This window comes from Dromaius novaehollandiae, chromosome 4 (genome assembly GCF_036370855.1).
Source record: "Dromaius novaehollandiae isolate bDroNov1 chromosome 4, bDroNov1.hap1, whole genome shotgun sequence".
NCBI lineage: Eukaryota > Metazoa > Chordata > Aves > Casuariiformes > Dromaiidae > Dromaius > Dromaius novaehollandiae.
In genome coordinates, this window is record NC_088101.1 from 62,596,311 (window position 1) to 62,616,163 (window position 19,853).

General features: G+C 41.5%; 1 protein-coding gene across 3 annotated transcripts; it reads right to left on the reverse strand.

Moving 5' to 3' along the window:
* Positions 1 to 283: 283 nt before the first annotated feature.
* RHOH (ras homolog family member H) lies at positions 284 to 18,662 on the reverse strand. 3 transcript variants are annotated; one of them, XM_026093565.2, is made up of 3 exons: positions 18,326 to 18,662; positions 17,162 to 17,266; positions 284 to 3,500 (listed from the first exon to the last, which is right to left on the reverse strand). In XM_026093565.2, the coding sequence occupies exon 3, from the start codon at positions 3,272 to 3,274 to the stop codon at positions 2,699 to 2,701; it is 576 nt and encodes a 191-aa protein (XP_025949350.1). In that variant the 5' UTR covers positions 3,275 to 3,500; positions 17,162 to 17,266; positions 18,326 to 18,662; the 3' UTR covers positions 284 to 2,698. The 3 variants fall into 3 exon arrangements, with proteins under 3 accessions (XP_025949350.1, XP_025949351.1, XP_025949353.1); XM_026093566.2 differs by lacking the exon at positions 17,162 to 17,266; XM_026093568.2 differs by lacking the exons at positions 17,162 to 17,266; positions 18,326 to 18,662 and adding an exon at positions 4,876 to 4,948.
* Between the last annotated feature and the right edge of the window lie 1,191 nt (positions 18,663 to 19,853).

Sequence of the window (19,853 nt, forward strand, 5' to 3'; positions counted from 1 at the left end):
TCTGGCCAGTGAATGCCAGCATCCCATGGCAGATATCGCAGCATAGCATCCTGGCCTAGCAGTTACTAATTCTTCCAATCATTAAAAATATATATATGTATGAACTGTTGTGAACAAAGCTTAACCTACAGAACAAAAAAAAAACACTTAATGGAACCTGGTGGCAAAAATGTATCTCAAAAAAAGTTGACTAAGCCAAGTGTTAAATCAGTTAGTGGGGGGGGGGGGGGGAGACCATAACAGAAACTTCTAAAAATAACAGATTTGAAGATTTACAATGTGATATTTTGCATGTGTTCTTTAATGTTCAAACAGTAACAATAGCTACTTTTAAATTAGGGTTACAAAAAACACAACTGTCAGTGAAGAAGCATTGCAAGAGCTGAGATGTAGAAAGGTGTATGTTCCAAAAGGCAAAAGGTCTTTAATTGAGGACTGCAAATATGTAGGCACTTATGTAACTACACATAAGTATCATGCAGTTCAGGTTCTTTTACAAACATTATCAATTTTAGTGTTTCAGGGGGCAAAGGGTTTGCAGTCTATGCCTGAAGTTTTAGAACGAGAAAGAGTGGCAGGAAAGAGAATATCACAGGAAGGCTGGGTGGTGACAGGAACCCTCGTCTTGTGTTCTAGGTGCAGAAGCTTGTAAGGATTTAAAGCTGATACAAAAGCCTCACATGAGACCAATATGTATTTTATGACAAGAAGTCTCCCTTCAAATAAGGTTGATGAGCACTAAATATTCACCAGCCTGGGAGGTGGTGGGTGCATAGTTGCTCTTCAAGGCAGCCATAAGGCAAATACTACCTCACAAGTCAGATCATCTCTGGGATTCGTAGGAGGAGAACGATTTAATTTGTAATTTCCCTTCATAGAGAAGCTCAGAGGAAGAACAGAGCACTGAGAAGAGCACCTGGTTGCTTTTTCAGGAAGAAACTGTAGGTAAATCTGAGCTATAGCTTATTTGCTAAGTAAGGTAACTCCCGAAATCCCACCTTGGATTTGAATCAGGTAAGCCATTGCATCCATTCCTATTGAAATACATGAGTTAGGTCTCATTCAAAACTGAGGTCATTCTCTTGGGATCCACGGGGAGAGAGACTCATCCTACAGTTTCATGTGCCACCTCTCCTGACGCTATGCTATAAGCCTCTCGAAAGCCAGTTCTGGGCTAGCTAAAGGACAGGGAAAGAGAACAAAAATCTTGGCACACTAAGAAATCCCCCGAAGGGATTTCTGCTGTGGGCAGCAGAAACTTTGGGATGAGACAGATTTGCAAGATCTGAGGGATGCCGCGGAGCAGAGGGTTTTGCATAGATAACATAAAGAGATGGGGGACACTGCAAATCACAAAGAATTTATGACATTGTGTGCTGAACCAACATCCATCTTCCAGTAGAGCTCTCTTACACATGTGGAGTTCCCACCTCCTTAGACTGGCTTTCTCTGCAGGAGAGTAACTCCCAAGTACCTCAGGATTTGACTCTTATATTTGCCAGGCTCCCCAGGATGCAAAGCCTGTTTCACTCTTTGTTTCATACAATCCAGGTAATTATGCTCAGTATGCAAACACCAAAAAAGTTATTCAGCCATTCTAAATATGTGCATACAACATTGCCATGCACTTAATTTTGTATTACATTTAGTGACTACTTTCAATAAAACCACTGTTTGGAAAAAAAAAAAAAGCATACTAAAAATGTGAGAATTTTAGTTCTCCTGAAAAAATACCTTCCATCCCTGCAGACTGAAATCTTTTGCCACCAGAAATACTGCAGGGGCAACAGAGGCAATAGCACAGATCTCTGTCACCCCACCCATATACCTAAACCAGCCCTGACTGCAAGCCAACCCCTCTAGGGTTTTAACTAGGTCAAGTTTAGGAAGAAATCAGGTTAGTTTCCTCCCAGTTCATCCTATCATTGATGACATTGTTGAGACAGTCTCAAGTCTGCTAGGAATGAGACAAACATAACAAAATAAATCTCAAAGCTGCAGGACAGCTCTCAAATGTCAGTAATTTTTGATCACTCCAGCACTGGACACACTGGATTTGATTACTATTGTGTAGTAACTTGGACATGTGTAAGAACTGCTAGGCTGCAGGCCATTGTTTTATGGATAGGACAATTTGCTTTTGTGGCTAGCTACAGGAAGAACTTCCAGTATATGAAAATAATCTCTGTCGGGATTTTACAACATATACAAAAGTCTTTTAAATAGATTACACAGTGGTCAGACTTTATGTACAAAGTTCTTAGAATACAAAAATTCCACATGGACCGACTTGTCAGCAGAGGGTTAGATCCGGGCAGAAGTTTCCATCATTAAATAAATGCAGACAAACCAACAACTGAGAAACATCAATGACAACAATAAAATCAGCACAGCTATGATCTGTAAATCTCCCAACTAGGCCCATGCCAGTCCAGACTGGCAAAGTCCATACACAGATTTGTGAAGAAGGGCATTTACCTGTACCTTTCATTTTTAAAGATAGTACCTGTGGAAAGGAAAAAAAGAAAAAAGAAAGGCAGATCAGACAGAGCATCTCTCTGTCTCATTAGGGGCACCTGTACTCTGTGATCCTGCCAGGAGTCCTCCTTTGATTTGCCTTCCACTGTCTCTGCTGATAGATATATCTTTGTGCAAAGAAAGAAAGAGCGAACATGGGCAAAACCACTGCTGACGGGACTCAAAAGATCTTGCACTCGTTAATGGAGAAGAGCTTCCGCCTGTTCTGTCTTTTGGCTTGATTGACCGCCGTGCGGACCGCGTACTCGAACACCTGCTGCACTCCTCTGTTGCTGAGGGCAGAGCACTCCAAATAGCCTTTGGCCCGGACATCCTGGGCGAGGCGCTTTCCGTCCATCGGGCTGATGCAGGAGGAACTGTAGGGCCCTGTATCTCGCTGGTCAGTCTGAGTAGCCACTACCAATACGGGGATGCGGGGCAAGTGGTTGCGGATCTCGCCAATCCATTTATTCCTCAGGTTTAGAAAGGAGTTGTGGTTTGCCACTGAGTAGCACATTAACACCACATCTGCCTGCTGGTATGAGAGGGGACGAATGCCTTTGAAGGCATCACTGCCAGATGTGTCCCAAAGACCTAGACTAATCTGTACACCATCCATGAAGACATCCACTCCCGTATTTTCATACACAGTGGGTCTGTAAGCATCTGGAAAAGTCTCAGAGGTGAAACGTACCAAGAGTGATGTTTTCCCCACTGCGGAGTCTCCCACCAGTACACACTTGATTGAATCCAGCATTTTATTAATGTCCAGGTCCAAGTGCACCGTCTCGACGCAGTAGGAGCTGGATGCGGAGATGCAACGTTCTCAGAGGGCTCTCTAGATCACTTCCATTTGGTGAGAAGCCATCCAAACTTCTTCACTTCAAGATTTGATTGTGTCACTTGAGTCTAAAATCCCCTTTTCTCCCACACAGCTCTGTGGTGCTGTCAGTTTTAATTCTTCAGTGAGTCAAATTATGTTTCTGGAAGAGTAAAAATAACATGTAACATTTATAAACCACAGAAAACAGAACGCTCTTGGTCAAGGTACAGTTTCCTGGATATGTCTTTGGACAGCCATGGGGAGTACTCTGCATCAAGGATGCTGAACTTTGTCATTCCCTCCCACCCAGCTGTTTGTGCAACAGCCATTCATGTAAATAAGCTTCTTGCTGCTCCACCAGGGCAGGGCTAACGGTTCTATCATCTCTGCTGTTCTCCACTGAGACCAACTACTTTTTCCCTCCGCTTGTCTCAAGAACTAATAAAATCAAGTTAACTTTGATATAACTGTTCCTGATCTGCTTTTAGAAAGGCATTTGCTGCCTCTGACTTTAACCAAGACTCTACCAAAAACCTGAATCACCCTTGACCAGTCAGTTTAGACTCCCTTGGAAACATACCCATGATTTCTAGGTGTAGTCAAGAGAAAAAAAGCCCTTCATTAACTGATGTAAGCTATTCTATAATGAACAATAACACAGAACCACTCGCAACAATGAAGAAGAAAAGACTTCGGATGTGACTCTTGAGCGACGTGAACCATTATGGTTTTCTAAAGTAACATAGGATTCACAGCAAAAATACAAAAATGTTAAAAAATTTTCTTACAAATCACTTTCAACAAGCAAGTAAGCACAAGCCAAAGGAAGCCATATCACGAATGCTGCTCCAGCCAAACAATTTCATTTGAAGGAGATATAGTTACATTAAGTTTGTTGTAAAACTGAACTGAGAGTACCTCCTGACAGTATGTAACTGCTTTTGAGTTCCTGCCAGCATTCAGGCAAATTCTCCTATTTTGAAAGCATTTATCTTTTCCCCACTAGCTGTGTGGAAGATTCACTGCTCACACAGGGAGAAAGCGGCTACGCACAAAATGCTATGAAAATCACTACTTGCAAAACTGAAGGAAAATTAGTTCTGCTCAGCAAAACTAGTTTAAAAAAATGACAGCTTAATTTCAAAATTTTCTCTGTGCATTACATAAATAATATATTTCTGCCTCCTTCATATATGAAGGGAGAAGCAGATTTTAAGGTTGTTAGCACAGAAATAAATGATGGCCATGAAAAGCACATACGCTACGTTATGGTAACATACTCCATTTTCACTAGCCTCACACTCTCTCCTCTCACCCCCCATATTTCTGGTAGAGCGTACTAGAAAGAGTAGATAGCAATAGTAATCTTGCAGAGTGTGCTAGAAATACGCTCAATGCTTCAGCTTATTTCATAAAGGACTTTAAAAAGGAAAGAAGAGGAAAGCACTGGAGGAGCTTAGAGACGATTTTACAGGCATCGACAACTGCTACCGACAACTCCTCTGCTTCCATTTTGTACTTAGGCAGCATCCTACCTCCTCTCATGCCTCCAGCTGCTGGCAGACCTGCCGTTCCTTCAGCCCGAGAGACCAGCCGAAAGCAGCAGCACCCAGGGCTTGGCCTGTGCCTCGTATTTTATCCACGCCGCGTGGAGCCTGGCTGGCAGCTGTCACGCTTGCTCCAGTTACGGGCACTTAGAGGAGCCATTGCAACAGTCTGCACTTCCTGATTTGCAAGCGCCGCGGATGCTTTCACGATGTACGTACGATTCGCAGAATTTGGATGGCGGCTGAGGCCCGATGGGCAGCATTCCTGCCTGCCGGGAAGTTAGCAGTTCCATGAACTTAAGGTTTCGTGAGAGCAATTGAAAATTTGCTTTTAAAACTGAAAGAGGTCTAACACTACTTTTTCCTCCTCTTCCCCCTAAATTTAATTACCTCTCAAGGAAATTAAACAGGATATTTACAAAAATGTAACTATGCAAAACTCAAAAAGTCTATGCGGGATGCACAGTCCAATTACTTCAGTGCATCATCATCTTTCCTTCAGGGCAGTCTACTTCAAAATTGTGTCAGCAGTGCAGTTTGAGAACACCACAATTCACCGCAGCCCGGCAGCATATGATTCAGACAAAACTGCATGCTCCCGGGAGAAAGCTAGCACGTACAAAGTCTCCTTTTCAGAGCAAACATTTCCTTTGTGCAAGTAGTCTTTAATGCCTTTAGTCTCGTTCTTTTGTGTATATTTGACAGTGGGGAAAAATAAAGATGTCCATATTGTGGCTTTTGCTATTTCATTAATGCCAAAATAGAGAAAGACAGATAAAAGAATTGTTCTGTTACTCAGTTTGTTGATAAATGGATCTGATTATGTTGCCTATTTTGAAAAGAAAATATATAAATAATTAAAGATTAAAAAAGGCGTTATGGGCTAGTGGGCATAGCTAGTCAACATACACAGTAACAAACACTGAAGCATCCCACGATGACAGCACAGGGATGTTTCCAAAGCAAATTGTATTGATTTCCATTCCATTGATGAATAAAAATGAAGAGTACATAACAGGGTCCATATTCTGATCCTGTGGACAGATGGCAGTCAGTGGTCCTGATCTTGCTTTTGCTTGCAGCCATCTGGAGTTCACACTCCTTTACATACTATTGGTACCACATACGTGCATATTCAAGTTGTATTTTTAATTATGCACATAGCCTGTCATTGACACAGTCTTAGGACAAGAAAAATGTTAGTGTATTAAAATAATTATGCTAGTTCACCTCAATGGAAATAATCCTTTAGATTAAACATCAGTAGAAAACAATGTCCTTTAAAGATTGCCCAGATAGGGTAGTTCTAAGCATCAGCATAAAACCAGTTGTGTAAATATTTGCAAAAGCTTCCATTCCTTTTTCTCTTATGTACTACAGACTAGATCTGACAGTGCAATATGCTGCACCCATTAAAAGACTGCACAAAAACTTCTAATAACAAGCAGTTGAGTTTATGCTGCTGAAGAAATGTTTTCCTGCAGTTCAGTTTTCCAAATCTTACAAATTTTATGAAGTTAATTTTACAGCTGGAATTCCAGATATATACACCTATACCTTCTTTCACACTATTTTGTTTTATGTTTTCATCACTCACACTAATTGAAGATTTTACTTGAATGGTATTGTGAAGGTTTTCTTTTAATATTATCAAGAATAGGAATATATGTCTAATTCTGATGCAATCATTCTGAATAGTGACTTTTAATGACTTTTTGTATTTAACTGCAAATAAAATTCTTGCAGTTTTACATAGAGCAACATTTCTTCAACTGTATGATACTGTCTCCATAACTAACGCAACCTTCATTTTCTTTGCTTTCATATTTTTGTTCCCACTCTCTTTGCAATATAGGGCACTAGCAGCAACTTGTATTTAGCGCTTGTATGTGGCTTCACAGCACTCGGACTTGACTCACAGCGTGGGCCCGGAGCACGAGAAGCTTCACCCTCTGGGTCCCCGCAGCAGAGGCGGGTCACGTCGCAGCCTCCGAAACTCAGCACGCTCAGGGTTTCTGGCAACCCTAACCTTTCCCAGCGGAGGGCAGAGCTGTGGCCTGCGTGTGCCCACTCCAGCGCCGGGGGCACCTGCGATACCACCACGCTGGGGCAGAACGGCTGCTGCTGTCCAGGAACTGCAGGCTGCAGCTATCCTGCAGGCATGGCGCCTGCTCCTGCTCCCCTGGGGCAGCAGTCCCATGCTTTAGCATGCCCCAATACGTTATGGAAAGGTAGGCGGTGTTGTGCTCCCATAACACGACAGTATGGGAAGGGGGCACAGCAACACCAAGCTCTTTGCGGGTTCGGGATCCACATGAATACACATTGCATGAAAAAGGAATCTAATATTTGTTGAAATATTCTACCAAGAGATGAAAGCAGGACTATTTATATCAGAAGGGGTAAGTTTATCCTCTGAAATAAATGGGGTTTTCATTTATCCCAGGAATACCTCTGGCATCTACTAAAGGTCACTACGAGCACACAGATGGGCATAGGCTCACTGCAGCGAGACGTCTGCAGGGGATGGAGAATGTCGAATGACCTGGGGACCATAAAGAGTCAGCAAATCCTACTTTCAAACCCCATCTTGGATATTGATACTGGAACCTTGGGCAGGCTGGGGTCTGAAGGGGATTAGCTCATATGTAAGCAAGAATAAGTAGGCAAGACAACAGGCTTTTTAGACATTACACTGATCAGCCAGTCAGAAGTGTTTTTGAGAGCTAAAGCAATTAACATACTAACCATTATTGCCATTATCCGGTCCCTACCACAATTACAGCTTACTGCAGTTCCTGTTGATACCAGGGCATAACCTGGGTAATTTTTAAGCTTGAGCATTGCATAAGCTGGCTCTTGAAGGGAACCGATATTGCAAGGAAACAAGAGTATCTGTGCTAACAGAAAGTTGAAAACACTGGAGAGACTTCCCTTTGTTGTGCGGTACTTGAATACATACATTCACGAAGGCATGAATTGGCTTTGCCTGCCCACATTTCTCCTCTTTACATCACACCAAGTTCCACCTCACACAGAGATTTGGCCTGCAAAACAGTTTCTATGTTTTTTTTTCCCTATCGTGTTGATTATAATCACTGTTTGTTATGCATCTGCAGCACAGTCTGAAAACACCTGTTGCATCTCTTACTTAGAGGCTATCAAGGAGAGGAAGGAGAATTGGAAACTATCCTCACTGACAAGAGCAACTTGCAGCTGACACCTTCCCCTCGGTGGATGCCATGAGCACTGCAGAGCGGATCCGAGAGCAATCCCAGGGGCAGTGAGGGTCGGCAGGCGGGCAGTAAATCCAGAGAGGACAGGGATGCTATTGCCCAGTTAGGGGCAGCAACCAGAAAATAAGAGCAGGGAGAAGGTTGGCCCCTGTGATGGAGACCTTGTGGGCACCATGAATCCAGTCTGGATGCCCAGTTAGATGACCAGAGAGCCAAGGTCATGCATGGCCCTTTGTTTTCAGCTCCGTACAAGAGTTGTACTAGCTCCATGCAGATGCAAACCTCCAGACTGCTGCACATGCCTTTGCCAGCACAGCATGGGACTACCAAAAACTAATACACCAGCTGCAGTCCGTTCGAACTCCGCTGCTGGTCCACAAGCGGATGGCCCCTCGCTGTGACGGCTTCCTTTCAGGCATTCATTAAGCTGGTGCTCTGACATGTGCATTTCCTGCCTCCTGTTTTTTAAACTCATTTTTAAAGGATTTTGATCCATAGCTCTAAGTTGTCCTGATCTTGCCGATCTAGGAAACAGCCTCTTTGCCCCTCAGATAGTGTCACCATTTCCGTCCATAGTGGCTTTTGGACATAGTACCACTGTCAGGAGGAAGAACTGCCTCACAGAGGACTTTACCTTACAGCCGCATATCTTTCCAAGTCTTTTCCGCACACTACAGCACCAAGAAATCTGCCTTCAACTTACTCCCTTTCCAAGCAGGTTACTGCCGGATCCATCATTCTTGTCTGGCCCAACAGCAAGATGGCCAACTGTATTACACCGGCAAGATGCTTCAGATACCTGGTATATTTATGATACTGATGGATTAATTGCCAGACTATCAGTCAATGTGTTTTTATATTTTAAAGAATTGTGAGGATGCATAGAAGCTTGGATGAGAGTTTTTATACAGCCATTTTATCCTTAAAAAAAAGTCACACCTGCAATGGTTTCCTAAAGTTAGAAGAACAAGCAACATTCGATGAACCCATATTTTCAAAGACAGGATGTCTTACCTTCTCAAAAACAAATGTCTTCAAACATTAAAAAAGAAAGGGTCCTAACATAACAACTTTGCAGACATACCAACTTAGAAATTTTTTTCTTATTCACAAACTGAAATCCTTTACTTGTTTTAAAATTTCAGTGCTTCATTATTAAAAAAAAAGAAAAAATAAAGTTTTTTAAAACTTCCAAATTCATGAAGTTAAAAAAACCCCACACTTTCTTGGTAACATTTGCCAAAAAAAAAGTGCTACTGCAGGGTCAAGACAGTACCTGGAAATTTAAACCTCTATTTTTTTCTTTGGCAGTTTTAACAACTGAAACTGAAAAGGGGATTTAGGAACAAGTATTCAGTCATCTTGGCAACTTTATTATTAGCAAGCTAAGTCAAGTTATCAGGTTTAAAGGAAAAATCCACATTTTGCTATAAAATAATGATAAATACAGATCAATATTATTTGGAAGTTGAAATCAGACATGAAGTCTTAGTAAGGGAACAAAAGCTTTCCTTATAAGCAAATGTACATTTACACACATGCTTGCACACATGCACATATGTATATAGCTGTATAATGAGATATTTTAGCCTAAAGTAACAGCTGCCAGTTCATTAGTTTAGTGATAGTACCTATAATGAATGCATGTAGGCAGTGGATAATGACAGGTCTGAAGATCCATTCAATTAAGCACTAGAATCACTGAGAAAAAACTATTTAGCCCTAATTTTAATTATCCAATTAAACAAAGGAAATATTTATTTTATATTCAAGGATCATCTAGCTGTGACTAATCACACCTTGATTCAGCCACTTACAAGTTAGGCATGAACACAAATAATTAGAACCACTCTAAAAATCAACAAAAAGTCTCTAAGACTCTAGTGTATTGATCTGAGATCTCAAATTCAAGAGAAGCCATGAAAGCTGGCAGTGCTAAGTACCTGCTTCAAACTCAAGCCACGGGTCTGAAGGGTTTCTTGTTTTGTTTTGTTTCTTTAAACACATATTTATGGCACGACTTGATTACCTACAGACCATGCGGTACTCAAGGGACTACCAGGCATTTTCAAGAATGACCCATTTCCAGTATAAACGTTGCATCCTCTCCAAATTAAAATTTGAGTAAATCTAGTGTAGGAAATTCACCCCTTCACAGAGAACCAGCCGATGGCCCAGTTGCCGTCTGATCCAATAGCCACCAAACTCAGTAGAAATGGAGCAGCGTGTCATGCCTGATGCATTGCACATGCCTCGTACTCCTCCTTTGCGCTTACTGAGCGTGTGCCTTCTACCAGGTACCAGCATGTCAGCCTGCCCTTCCTGCCCATCCCTGGGATAATCTTTATTCTCTGCTTTTAAGCACGTCTTGAATTTCACCATGGATATGGCCTCACATGAAGCAGCTGACATGCAAATGTTACATGCGTGTTTGTGCATAGAAGTTTGTCAGCCATCTAAGTTCCCTCATAGTCCCTATTTTTGCATATATATTTGTGTATATATTTGTATACATATATATACTTATATTCACTGCTGATACAGAACTACTTTTGGGTGCAGACAGGGATACAGACATGCATGGGGATGAACATGGATAAACCTCTATGCACTGACTGTGGCGTTACTACATGTAGTTATGAAAAAATCTTTCTGTAGATCAGAATGGACCTCCAGTTTTAATGCAAGTTTTCATGTCTAATTTCATCATAAGCAAACTGAAGGACTAATCTTATAACACGCAAAGTATTTAAGTAACTTACTTGACTTCAATGAGAATACAATGTGTAGAATTATTCACACATGGAAGTGTTTGCAGCTTGAGCCCCAACCACTTCAAGTTTTTCATGTTACATCCTTCTTTAACACAGTTAGCCTTTCTTGAAGTTTGAGACAAGTCAAAAAAGGCATATTTTGTAGTTGCTGGTTTCTTTTTATTGTTCTTTTTTTTTTTTAACTGGCTTAACTCTTCAAAATCTCCTCAGATTTTTGGCTCATCAAATTTGAGGTACTCTCTTATCCACAACCTCAAACAATTGTGTTCTCTTTCCATAAAGTCTAGCCCTTTCCCCAGGTTTTTAGTAGTTGACTGGCTACCTACAGATATGAGTATAGTCATCTTGAAGTACCCATTTCTCTTTTATACATTATTAATATCTGTTAGTTTTAAATGAACACTTGTAATTTTTTTTCAGAATGGCACATTATTTGCTAGACTTGATGCATATGATTATATATGTATATATACACAGTAATATCCAAAGATGAAATAGCATATATTCAAAAACTGTAACTATTTCAATAATGAATTCATACATTCATGTACACAAAAATACATGACATACATATGTGCATGCATGTTTGTGTCTACATAAAAATACATATATACATGCACAGGTACATTTGTGGAAGATTTTGCTACAGATTGTGACACAAAAGAGACAAATATTCAATATAAAATATCTTACCCTCATTCCAAAACCTGCATATACATTCTGCATCAAACAATGGATGCATTGTTGAAATGTTTGTAGTCTTTATATGTAGAAATAAAGGAAAATATTTAAATCTGCATGTGTATTTGTATACACATGCAGAAATGGCTGTTCAGATAGACCTGAATTTGCAGTAACATAGGTACACAATGGATAGATCAGTGTCTTATGTTTCTACTCTAGCTGTTACTTTTTTTTTTTTTTTTTAGACACAATCGCAATATGTTACGATAATTTGTTGTTAAGGAGATGCACAGATTTATATTAAATCCCACAGATGTGTAAGATGATAAAATGTCAAAACTAACAAGCTGTCAACCCCACATGCACACTTGTATGGGGGTGAAATGGCTTTCTCTCTTCCTGGGCTTGTGTCAAGCCCGCTGCGGTAGAAAGGACTATTTCTACTGACTTCAGGGTGTTTTGACTCTAACCTAGGGTCAGACCTGTCTTCTCTTATTCATTTGCACAGTACCAGATCTTCCTGGTCAGGTCCCCGAAACACTGCCATGTTACAAGTAATTAATATAAACAGTATAGCTAGCTGTTAATATATGAACAATACAGCTGACGTAACCCTCCACAATGTTAAAAAGTCTGGGGGGAAAAAAAAAAAAAGTGTCCTAACATTTCTCCACTGCCCTCCACAGATCCCTCGCAAGGGCTCCAAGGTTACTTTAAGCTGTCTCCTCAAGTTTAACTTTGCTCACTTAAACACACAGAGGAGTTGCTTACCGAGCTTTCATCACTTTTTTTTTTTAAACAAAATGCATACCACAAATTTAAAAAATAGGAGACTCTTAAGCCCAGATCTTCTCCCCATGACTAGAGGGGGGTAGAAGTAGGTTCTCCATGTTCATTAAACTATGTAGCATTTGCGTAAGTTTGATTTCATGGGAGGCAAAAGGTGGAGGAGGAAAATATTAGTGTTAGAACAGAATTATCCAGTGTTTGATGGAAGATTATTTTTGCATGTTTTGTGATAAGAAAATATGCATTGAATGTCTACATGTTTTGAGTAGCAAATAATGATGCATCCTTTGACACTGAACAATTCAAAATAATGACTTCTGGATAAAGCACATCGAATTTTTTTAATTTCAGGAGGAACACATTCACTGTATGTGACTAGTTTTGTTGCAATGTATGTTAAACTTCTAAAGCTAATGAACAAAGTCAGGATTAAGTGAGCAATAATAATTTGGTTGGTTATTTAATTTATAACACTAAGAAACTGGCTGACGGTTTTAACTTTTCGCCTTAGAATTGCCAACATCAAAAAGTTTGTTTTTGCCTCTGTATATATTAGGCTGTTTAAAATCATAGTCTAGATTTCAGCCAGAGTGAAACTGCCATTCTTCTAAATTCTTTCTTAATTTTTGTGCGTGCATGCATGTATGTTAAAATCAAAAAATTTGAGAGCATTTTTGGAAACAATTTTAAACACTTTGCAAGTTGCAATATAAAAATGTACAATTATCATAGTTTTCCCCCGTGTGTACTTTAGCCCTTTAATTTGTTTTATAAGTTAAAAAGGAGTTGCATTCTACAGTCTAGACCACAACCCAGGATTCATGCACTCTACCCGGCGTTGGGGTAAAATCAGTTAATACGTATTTACAGAATAGGTAGGAAAAGATTTTTTTCCTCACTATGTGAACTTCTTAGAATTCCTTAATCGTAGCAGATTAAAATAAACACAACAAATATGCGTGCCTACTTGCCCACATTGAATTGCATACATCCTATGCATCGTTAGGATTAAAGCACAATTTCAAAGGAGCATGCTGACAACTTTTTTTTTTTAAAGGAGTAGCACAAGTTACACCTGGTTATTCAGATTTTTACATTGGTTTATAGCTTACATCAACCATATGCCAGAGCAGAATGTGTCCATACAAGCCTGCTTTCCTTCACCTTTCTCCAGTTCCTGTATAGCCTTAATCTCTTCTCATTTTTTTTAATGAAACGTGTAATATTGCAGGCAGCAGTGGGTCATATAGAGCAAATTAAGAGGAGAAAAGGCTCTACTCCTTAGCACCAAAAGTAATATACAAGTCCCTGTTACTCCTTCAGTTCAGCCTTTTGAGAAACCATTGCACGTTCTTAAAACTGATGTATTTGGCTTTCATTTAGTGAAAAGATTGGGCAAATCCCCGTGCTATGGTAAATCTCAACACAGAGTTTCTGTTTCTCAGTGGGAGGCATGGAAAGGAACATTTTAAATTTTTCCTTGATTTTCTTGGGTTTTATCAATTTTGCATGAAAATGATCAAACACGTTAAAAAAAAAGAGAGAGATTTTAGGAGAGCTTGAATATTGCAAGAATATTGCCCATGCTTGATTTTGAATCCTGGGAGACTTGGTTCAAATTCAGAGATATTTTACACAGCAGCTTTTCATCCAGGATTAAAACTCCTTTGAAAGATGCATGAATTTTAAAACTGGCTTTTATATTGATGAAAACAAAAGAAATTACATGAGGGATTTTTAAGGAGGACATTTTATAATATATTTTCCTAATGAGGAAAACACAAGCACACAGATGTGGGGAAGTTAATAGATAATTCAGATGTCATTAATTTAATAAAATGGCTACACTCTGAACTCTGCGACTTAACCAGTCTTTAAGCACAGTCATTTTAGTTAAAAGAGTCAGGCTGCAAATAAACTGTGTCCACTAACATGTCTTTCAACAAGAAGAGGAGAAAGGCTGTCTCGCTAGAGTGAAAGCGCTCACAGGATTTCAGTGACGGTGCGCACAGACGACAACCAAAGCAGCTTGACTACCTGGGGGTCTCGGCCTCCCACTTCTGCTTTAGGAAAGCCAGCCTCACCTGTAGTTTTACAGATGAGATAACCAGGATAACCTTTGAAATCAAATCACTCCCAGTCAGGAGAAAAAGACGTATCACCAGATATTAAAGCAACTTCAAGCTGGATGAACATCTCTTACTTAGACTAGCACTCTGCCCTGCAAACCAGGGCGAGCGACAAGCATTGCTCTGCACTAACCGCAGCCCTTCATCCCAGCTGCCGCTGGAAAAGACGCTCATTCCTTCCTGCACAGGCTGGGTCTTTCCGATGCGCTATGTCGCCACAGTCCCCCCTTGGGGAAACCCCCCGACCAATAACAGACTCCACGTGTGGTTGTGAGCAGGTTCCTATGGCCACTTACTGTGCCAGGGGGAGAGGAGCGTGCCGAGCTCAGTCCCACCCTCAGCAGGTACGAATTTACAGCTCTCCTTGACTTCTGTCACTGCAGACCAAATAAGGGTTCTCAGGCCAAAAATACAACACGGACACAGCTACAAGCTACTGTGAAGGGCGGGAAAGATCAAAGGGTCTGTGACAAATGCAGGGCACAGCCAAGAGCACGTCTAGGAGCAAGCAGATGTTTTCATACCCTCTTTCACTTCGGGATAAACATGCATACAGTAAGTGCTCAAGCTTCGTTCCCAGCTATGACCCAGCTGCTGGAGGGGCAGGAATAGCCCCCCCCTCGCCCCCCCCCAGCAAAGCCTCCAGCAGGATGCGGCCAGTTGTGCCCGTTACTGCTCTGGCAGCTGCTCATTTTAGACCTGTTACACCAAAGTGCTGTACTAATGGCTCCCAGTCCTCATGCTCACTGCTGCATTACAGAGGTTTTTCTCGTTCCAGGTTTCTCTTTGGCGGGGTAGGAAGGTTTTCAGATTTTTCACTGACATCAGAAATGAAGCACAGCTAAATTCTGCTAAACATTCATGAAACTGTATTTGATTTTGCAGAAAATAGTTGTTGGTAGGTTACAACCCACAAATTTTGATTTAATGTTGCTTTGTTACACTTTTCTGATCTTGTCCAATATTTTAAAGCAGCAATGCTTTAAGAGCAGGCTTGAGATAGCCACAGACAGCTTCCTCTCTTGATTACCATGCTGGGGTTATCCCAAGACTTTTTTCAGCTGTAAGCTCTGTTCACAGCATGGAAACATTTGAGAATTGCTGATTTAATAAAACCACATACCACTGACCAAAAAATGAGAGCCTAATTTGGAAGTGATGTTAGGCTCTGAAATGCCAAGTTAAGACTTTGAAACAGGCAAGTTTCCATTATTCATTTTAATTGTTCTCAAAAAATAATCAAACCACTATCAAAAAATTTGCAATGTTTTTGTTGTATAGTCAATGCCAAATTGACTTAACCACTTGAGCAGTGTGTTCAGTAATATTTGACTCTCTCTTAATTAGAGTTATAGAATCATAGCACTAGTATTTTATAAAGAAAACAGAGATGTTTCTTTTAGGCAGAAGAGACATTTTTCAGTGAAAATCCTTTTCATTTAAAGCTCTTAGCCAGTTCCTGTACCCCTCTAGATTTGTACAGCAATAGCAAGACAAGAAACAGAGAGACTTTCACCCCTACATCTTCGTGTCCTCCTGACGGGTTATCAAAAAGCACGCCGCAGAGAAAGGCGCTTCCGCTCACGCAGCCCCGTTGCTTTACGAGATGGGCGGCAGGCTCAGCCTGCAAGACGGCCACCACAAATTCTGCTTATTTCCAGTGTGGTTTGGAAATACTGCAAAGCTTTATATGGTTTGCCGTGCAAGGGATTGCCTCTCTGATATCACTGGTGCTGGCAGCTGTAATCAGCTGATGCTGCTTTGCTATCAGTCTCTCGGCCTGGCAGACACACGCAGCAGGGAGGGTGCCTCCATTTCACCACCAAATTCACACTCCCGATGGACCGGCTGAACCAGAATCTGTTAAAGTTCTACATACAAACATTTTCCTGAGAAAGCTGGTCGCCAGGGGTGGAAAGGTAGTTCTGGAAGTTTATCTCCAACTTCATGGTTTTAATGCGCTGCATGTAGTTACAGAGACTATCCTCTGATTAATGTGCAGTGAGGCCATGTTACAGCTCTCCAGCATAGTAAAGCTACCTTAAAATGGGATTAAATGACAGTAATTCACAGCCACTTTGCCCTGCCAATGGATTATGAATTTGTCTTGCTATATATGAGAATCAGGCCCATTTATTGTATTTTAATTCTTTGCTCTGGAACTTAGACAGCAAGTACAGACTACTTATAAAAGCACAGATTCTCTATAAATATAAGATTACTAATTTTCCCCGTTTGTAGTACCTAATCTATTGAATGTGAAACCTGGTATTATGCCCTGCTAAGGCTTTATCTAGTCTTAGTAGGAAGCAAGCAGTCATGGGGCTTTTCTACCCTACAGAGGCTCCCCACGCCCGAAACAGGGTGTTCACATCAAATCCATGTCTCCCTTCCCTGGTTAAATGGAATTCACTCGTACGACACATCTTCAGACCTGCCTGTGATAGAGGAAATTAAACCACATTCTGAAATCAAGTATATGTGTACGATCTTTTCTACTGGAACATTTGTGGTGGGTTTCAGAAAGGTAAAATACAAAGCAGCACAATGCAATGCCCAATTCCACCTTATTCCGACAGCAACAGCAAACAGGCATGTACTGAAATCAAAAAAATGCCAACCCATCTGTTTGCTAACAACTGTCTAATCCCATTTATCCTACCTTTTTCCTCTGTAAATGTTTTCTTCAGGACAAATCCTTTGTTAAAGCCGGCCTCCTCCGGATGCCACAGCCCCACTCCCGCCCCATCCACAGGTGGAAACACGGCTGAAAGAAGATAGAAAATCTTAGAGCCACATTCAAATTTTTTGCGGGGATCTTTGTCGGAAGGATGGTTCCGGCCTCTGTACGCTCTTTCCTCATTCACCTCTTAGATTAACTACCTCTCTTTGGCAATGTGACAAGACCATCCCACAGCCAATAAAATGATATAAGAGACAGTTTTTGTAAGCAGAACCTGAAAATGTGAGCACAGATGTGCACACACACGAGTGCATGCACACCCGTACCACTCTCTAATGGGATCCCATAGCAGGAGCATGACGTGGTTGGCTCAGAAAGCAGAGGAGAAGGTGCGGGGGTGAGAGGAAAGAGAAGAGTTACGTCCGCGGACATTTAGACGGCACACGAAGCCCTTCCTGCTCAGAGCAAAGGTGGAGAAGCTTGGCAGACCCCAGCTGGGCCATGCTTCCACTGCAACCAGAACTGGTGACAAAGATACTAGCAAAATCTGAATCTCACTTTGGTGCTAATAACCTAAACTTCACCGTTCGCAAATTCTCACAATAAAATCTTCATCTAAAGTTGCTTGGAACCATTTAAGATGAAACAGAACGGTTTCCTCACAGCCACGGTGTACTTTATGGATGAGGAAGCAAACTGTCCTTTGAGGCGCTGCAGGTTTACCCATGTGTCTCTGCTGGGTTCATAGTTCATATGACAGCAAAAGGGATCAGAACCAGACCCACCATTTTTACAGCAATTCACTTTTTCTTTCTTTTTTCTTCCATCAGTTAAAATGTAAATTACTGGCATGGCACAGCCCATCATGTCACTTTTTCTACTTTTATACAAGGCCTTTTTATGCTGAAGTGGAAAAAAGCTTTGCAACAAACCAAAATCCAGGACAGTGTACATGACCTGGGGGGTTAGACCAATGTTTAACACTATCACAATATTGAAGATTTAACAGACAGTATTAAAACTAAAACTGATTGTGTACATCAGTTTCAGAAATTTATTAATGAAAGTAAAACTAAAAACACTGGATTTGATTCAGAATATAAATTTATATCGAGACATTTAGGGAAAAAAAAAAGAACTCACCAGACGCAGGAAGCTGAAAGTGGCTGTCGAAAATAAACGTTACGGAAGTCAAATACTCTAAGCGAGATAGGGGAGGAAAAAAAGAAGAGTGGAGTTCTGTGTTCTTGGTTTTCAGATGGCTTATTTTTAACCAGATCAGAACAATTATATTATAGAAAAAGAAAAAAAAAAAAAGAAGAAGTAACCAGGTAGCACTGCACGTACTGGCCAAATCAGTCCTAGAGTCTGCGTTTAGTTCATCTGGAGGCAGCAGTGGCAGCAGACCCAGATATAGTATGACGAGAAATCGCTGAGTGGTTTGGGTTAAGTCAGCTTCCTGGTGCGAGCTCCCCTGCTGTGCCTGTGCAGGTTTTGTTGTGGGTTGGTGTATGAGTGTGTATGTCTTATTCTCACTGGTGACTATGGGCGTGCATGTAAAACCTCCTCCTTGCAGATGGGGGATGGGGACAAAACCTCCAGGCTTCAGAAAGTTTTCTCTTTGCAACTTGCTGTTCCTACAGCCACCGCCTCTCTGCTGGACCTGCTAATAGCATGGTGCCATCCAAAAAATCTTATGCTAGGAAAAGAGGAACAGATCGACAACTGCCCAGCAGTGCTACGTTTGATTGACACTCCAGCAGCATGAATTAGACTTAGGATATTTCTACACAAGCTGGAAGGTGGCCCTGCCTTAAAGAAAAGAGAGTACGTGTGTTTGGCTGCCATCGTGCAAAACACAGGGGAGGCACTTTTAGATAGATTTGAACCTGGTTTGTAGGGATTTCTCTTAATTCAGTGAGGATTCCCCAGGATCACTGGTTAGGATTAACTTGTGTCATTTTACTGGTATACACGTCCTGTGTGTGCCCTCTTCTCCCAGCACAAGGAGGCCGAGCAAGAGCTGCAATGATGAACCAGAGGCATGGAGATCCCTGACTTTCCCAGCATGGACAACCTGGAGCAGGCCAGGCTCTCATCAATTCTAGGTTTCCTGCCACAGGAAGGAACTGGAAAGCAAAAAAAAAATTGGAAGCAAAGCTCTGATGACAGCGTAGGGATTTCAAGTGCCTGGCTCTACGGCAGAATCCCAGTTGTGTCTGCACTCTGGGATCTCCAAGAATTTACCAGCTTCCAGGCCCTTGCATGCCCCTTCCTGACTCAGGCACACCCAACCTCCCCCATCCCAGCATGGAGGAGGATTCCTCCATCCTCTCCATCAGAAGGAAACCTAGCTGCACAGATGAGAAGGGAGCCACCAGATGGTATAAGAGGTCACCAAATTTGGATGATCAGGCAATCAGGATTGCGGGCAGGGCACTCCCTTCCCATGATCCTGAAGGTGCCTGGCACAGCAGGAATGCCCCCAAGCTGAAGGTAAGGGGCCCCAAACCTGACCAGTGCAGCAGGCTTGCCACTCCTCAACCAGAGACACAGTGCTTATGGCTTCTCTGGCCACCTCAAAACCTGCCTTGGCGTCAGAGACATGGAACCAGAGGCATTTTCAGAAAATACTTTGGGTTCAGCAAAGCTGTTTCTGACCATCTCTAAC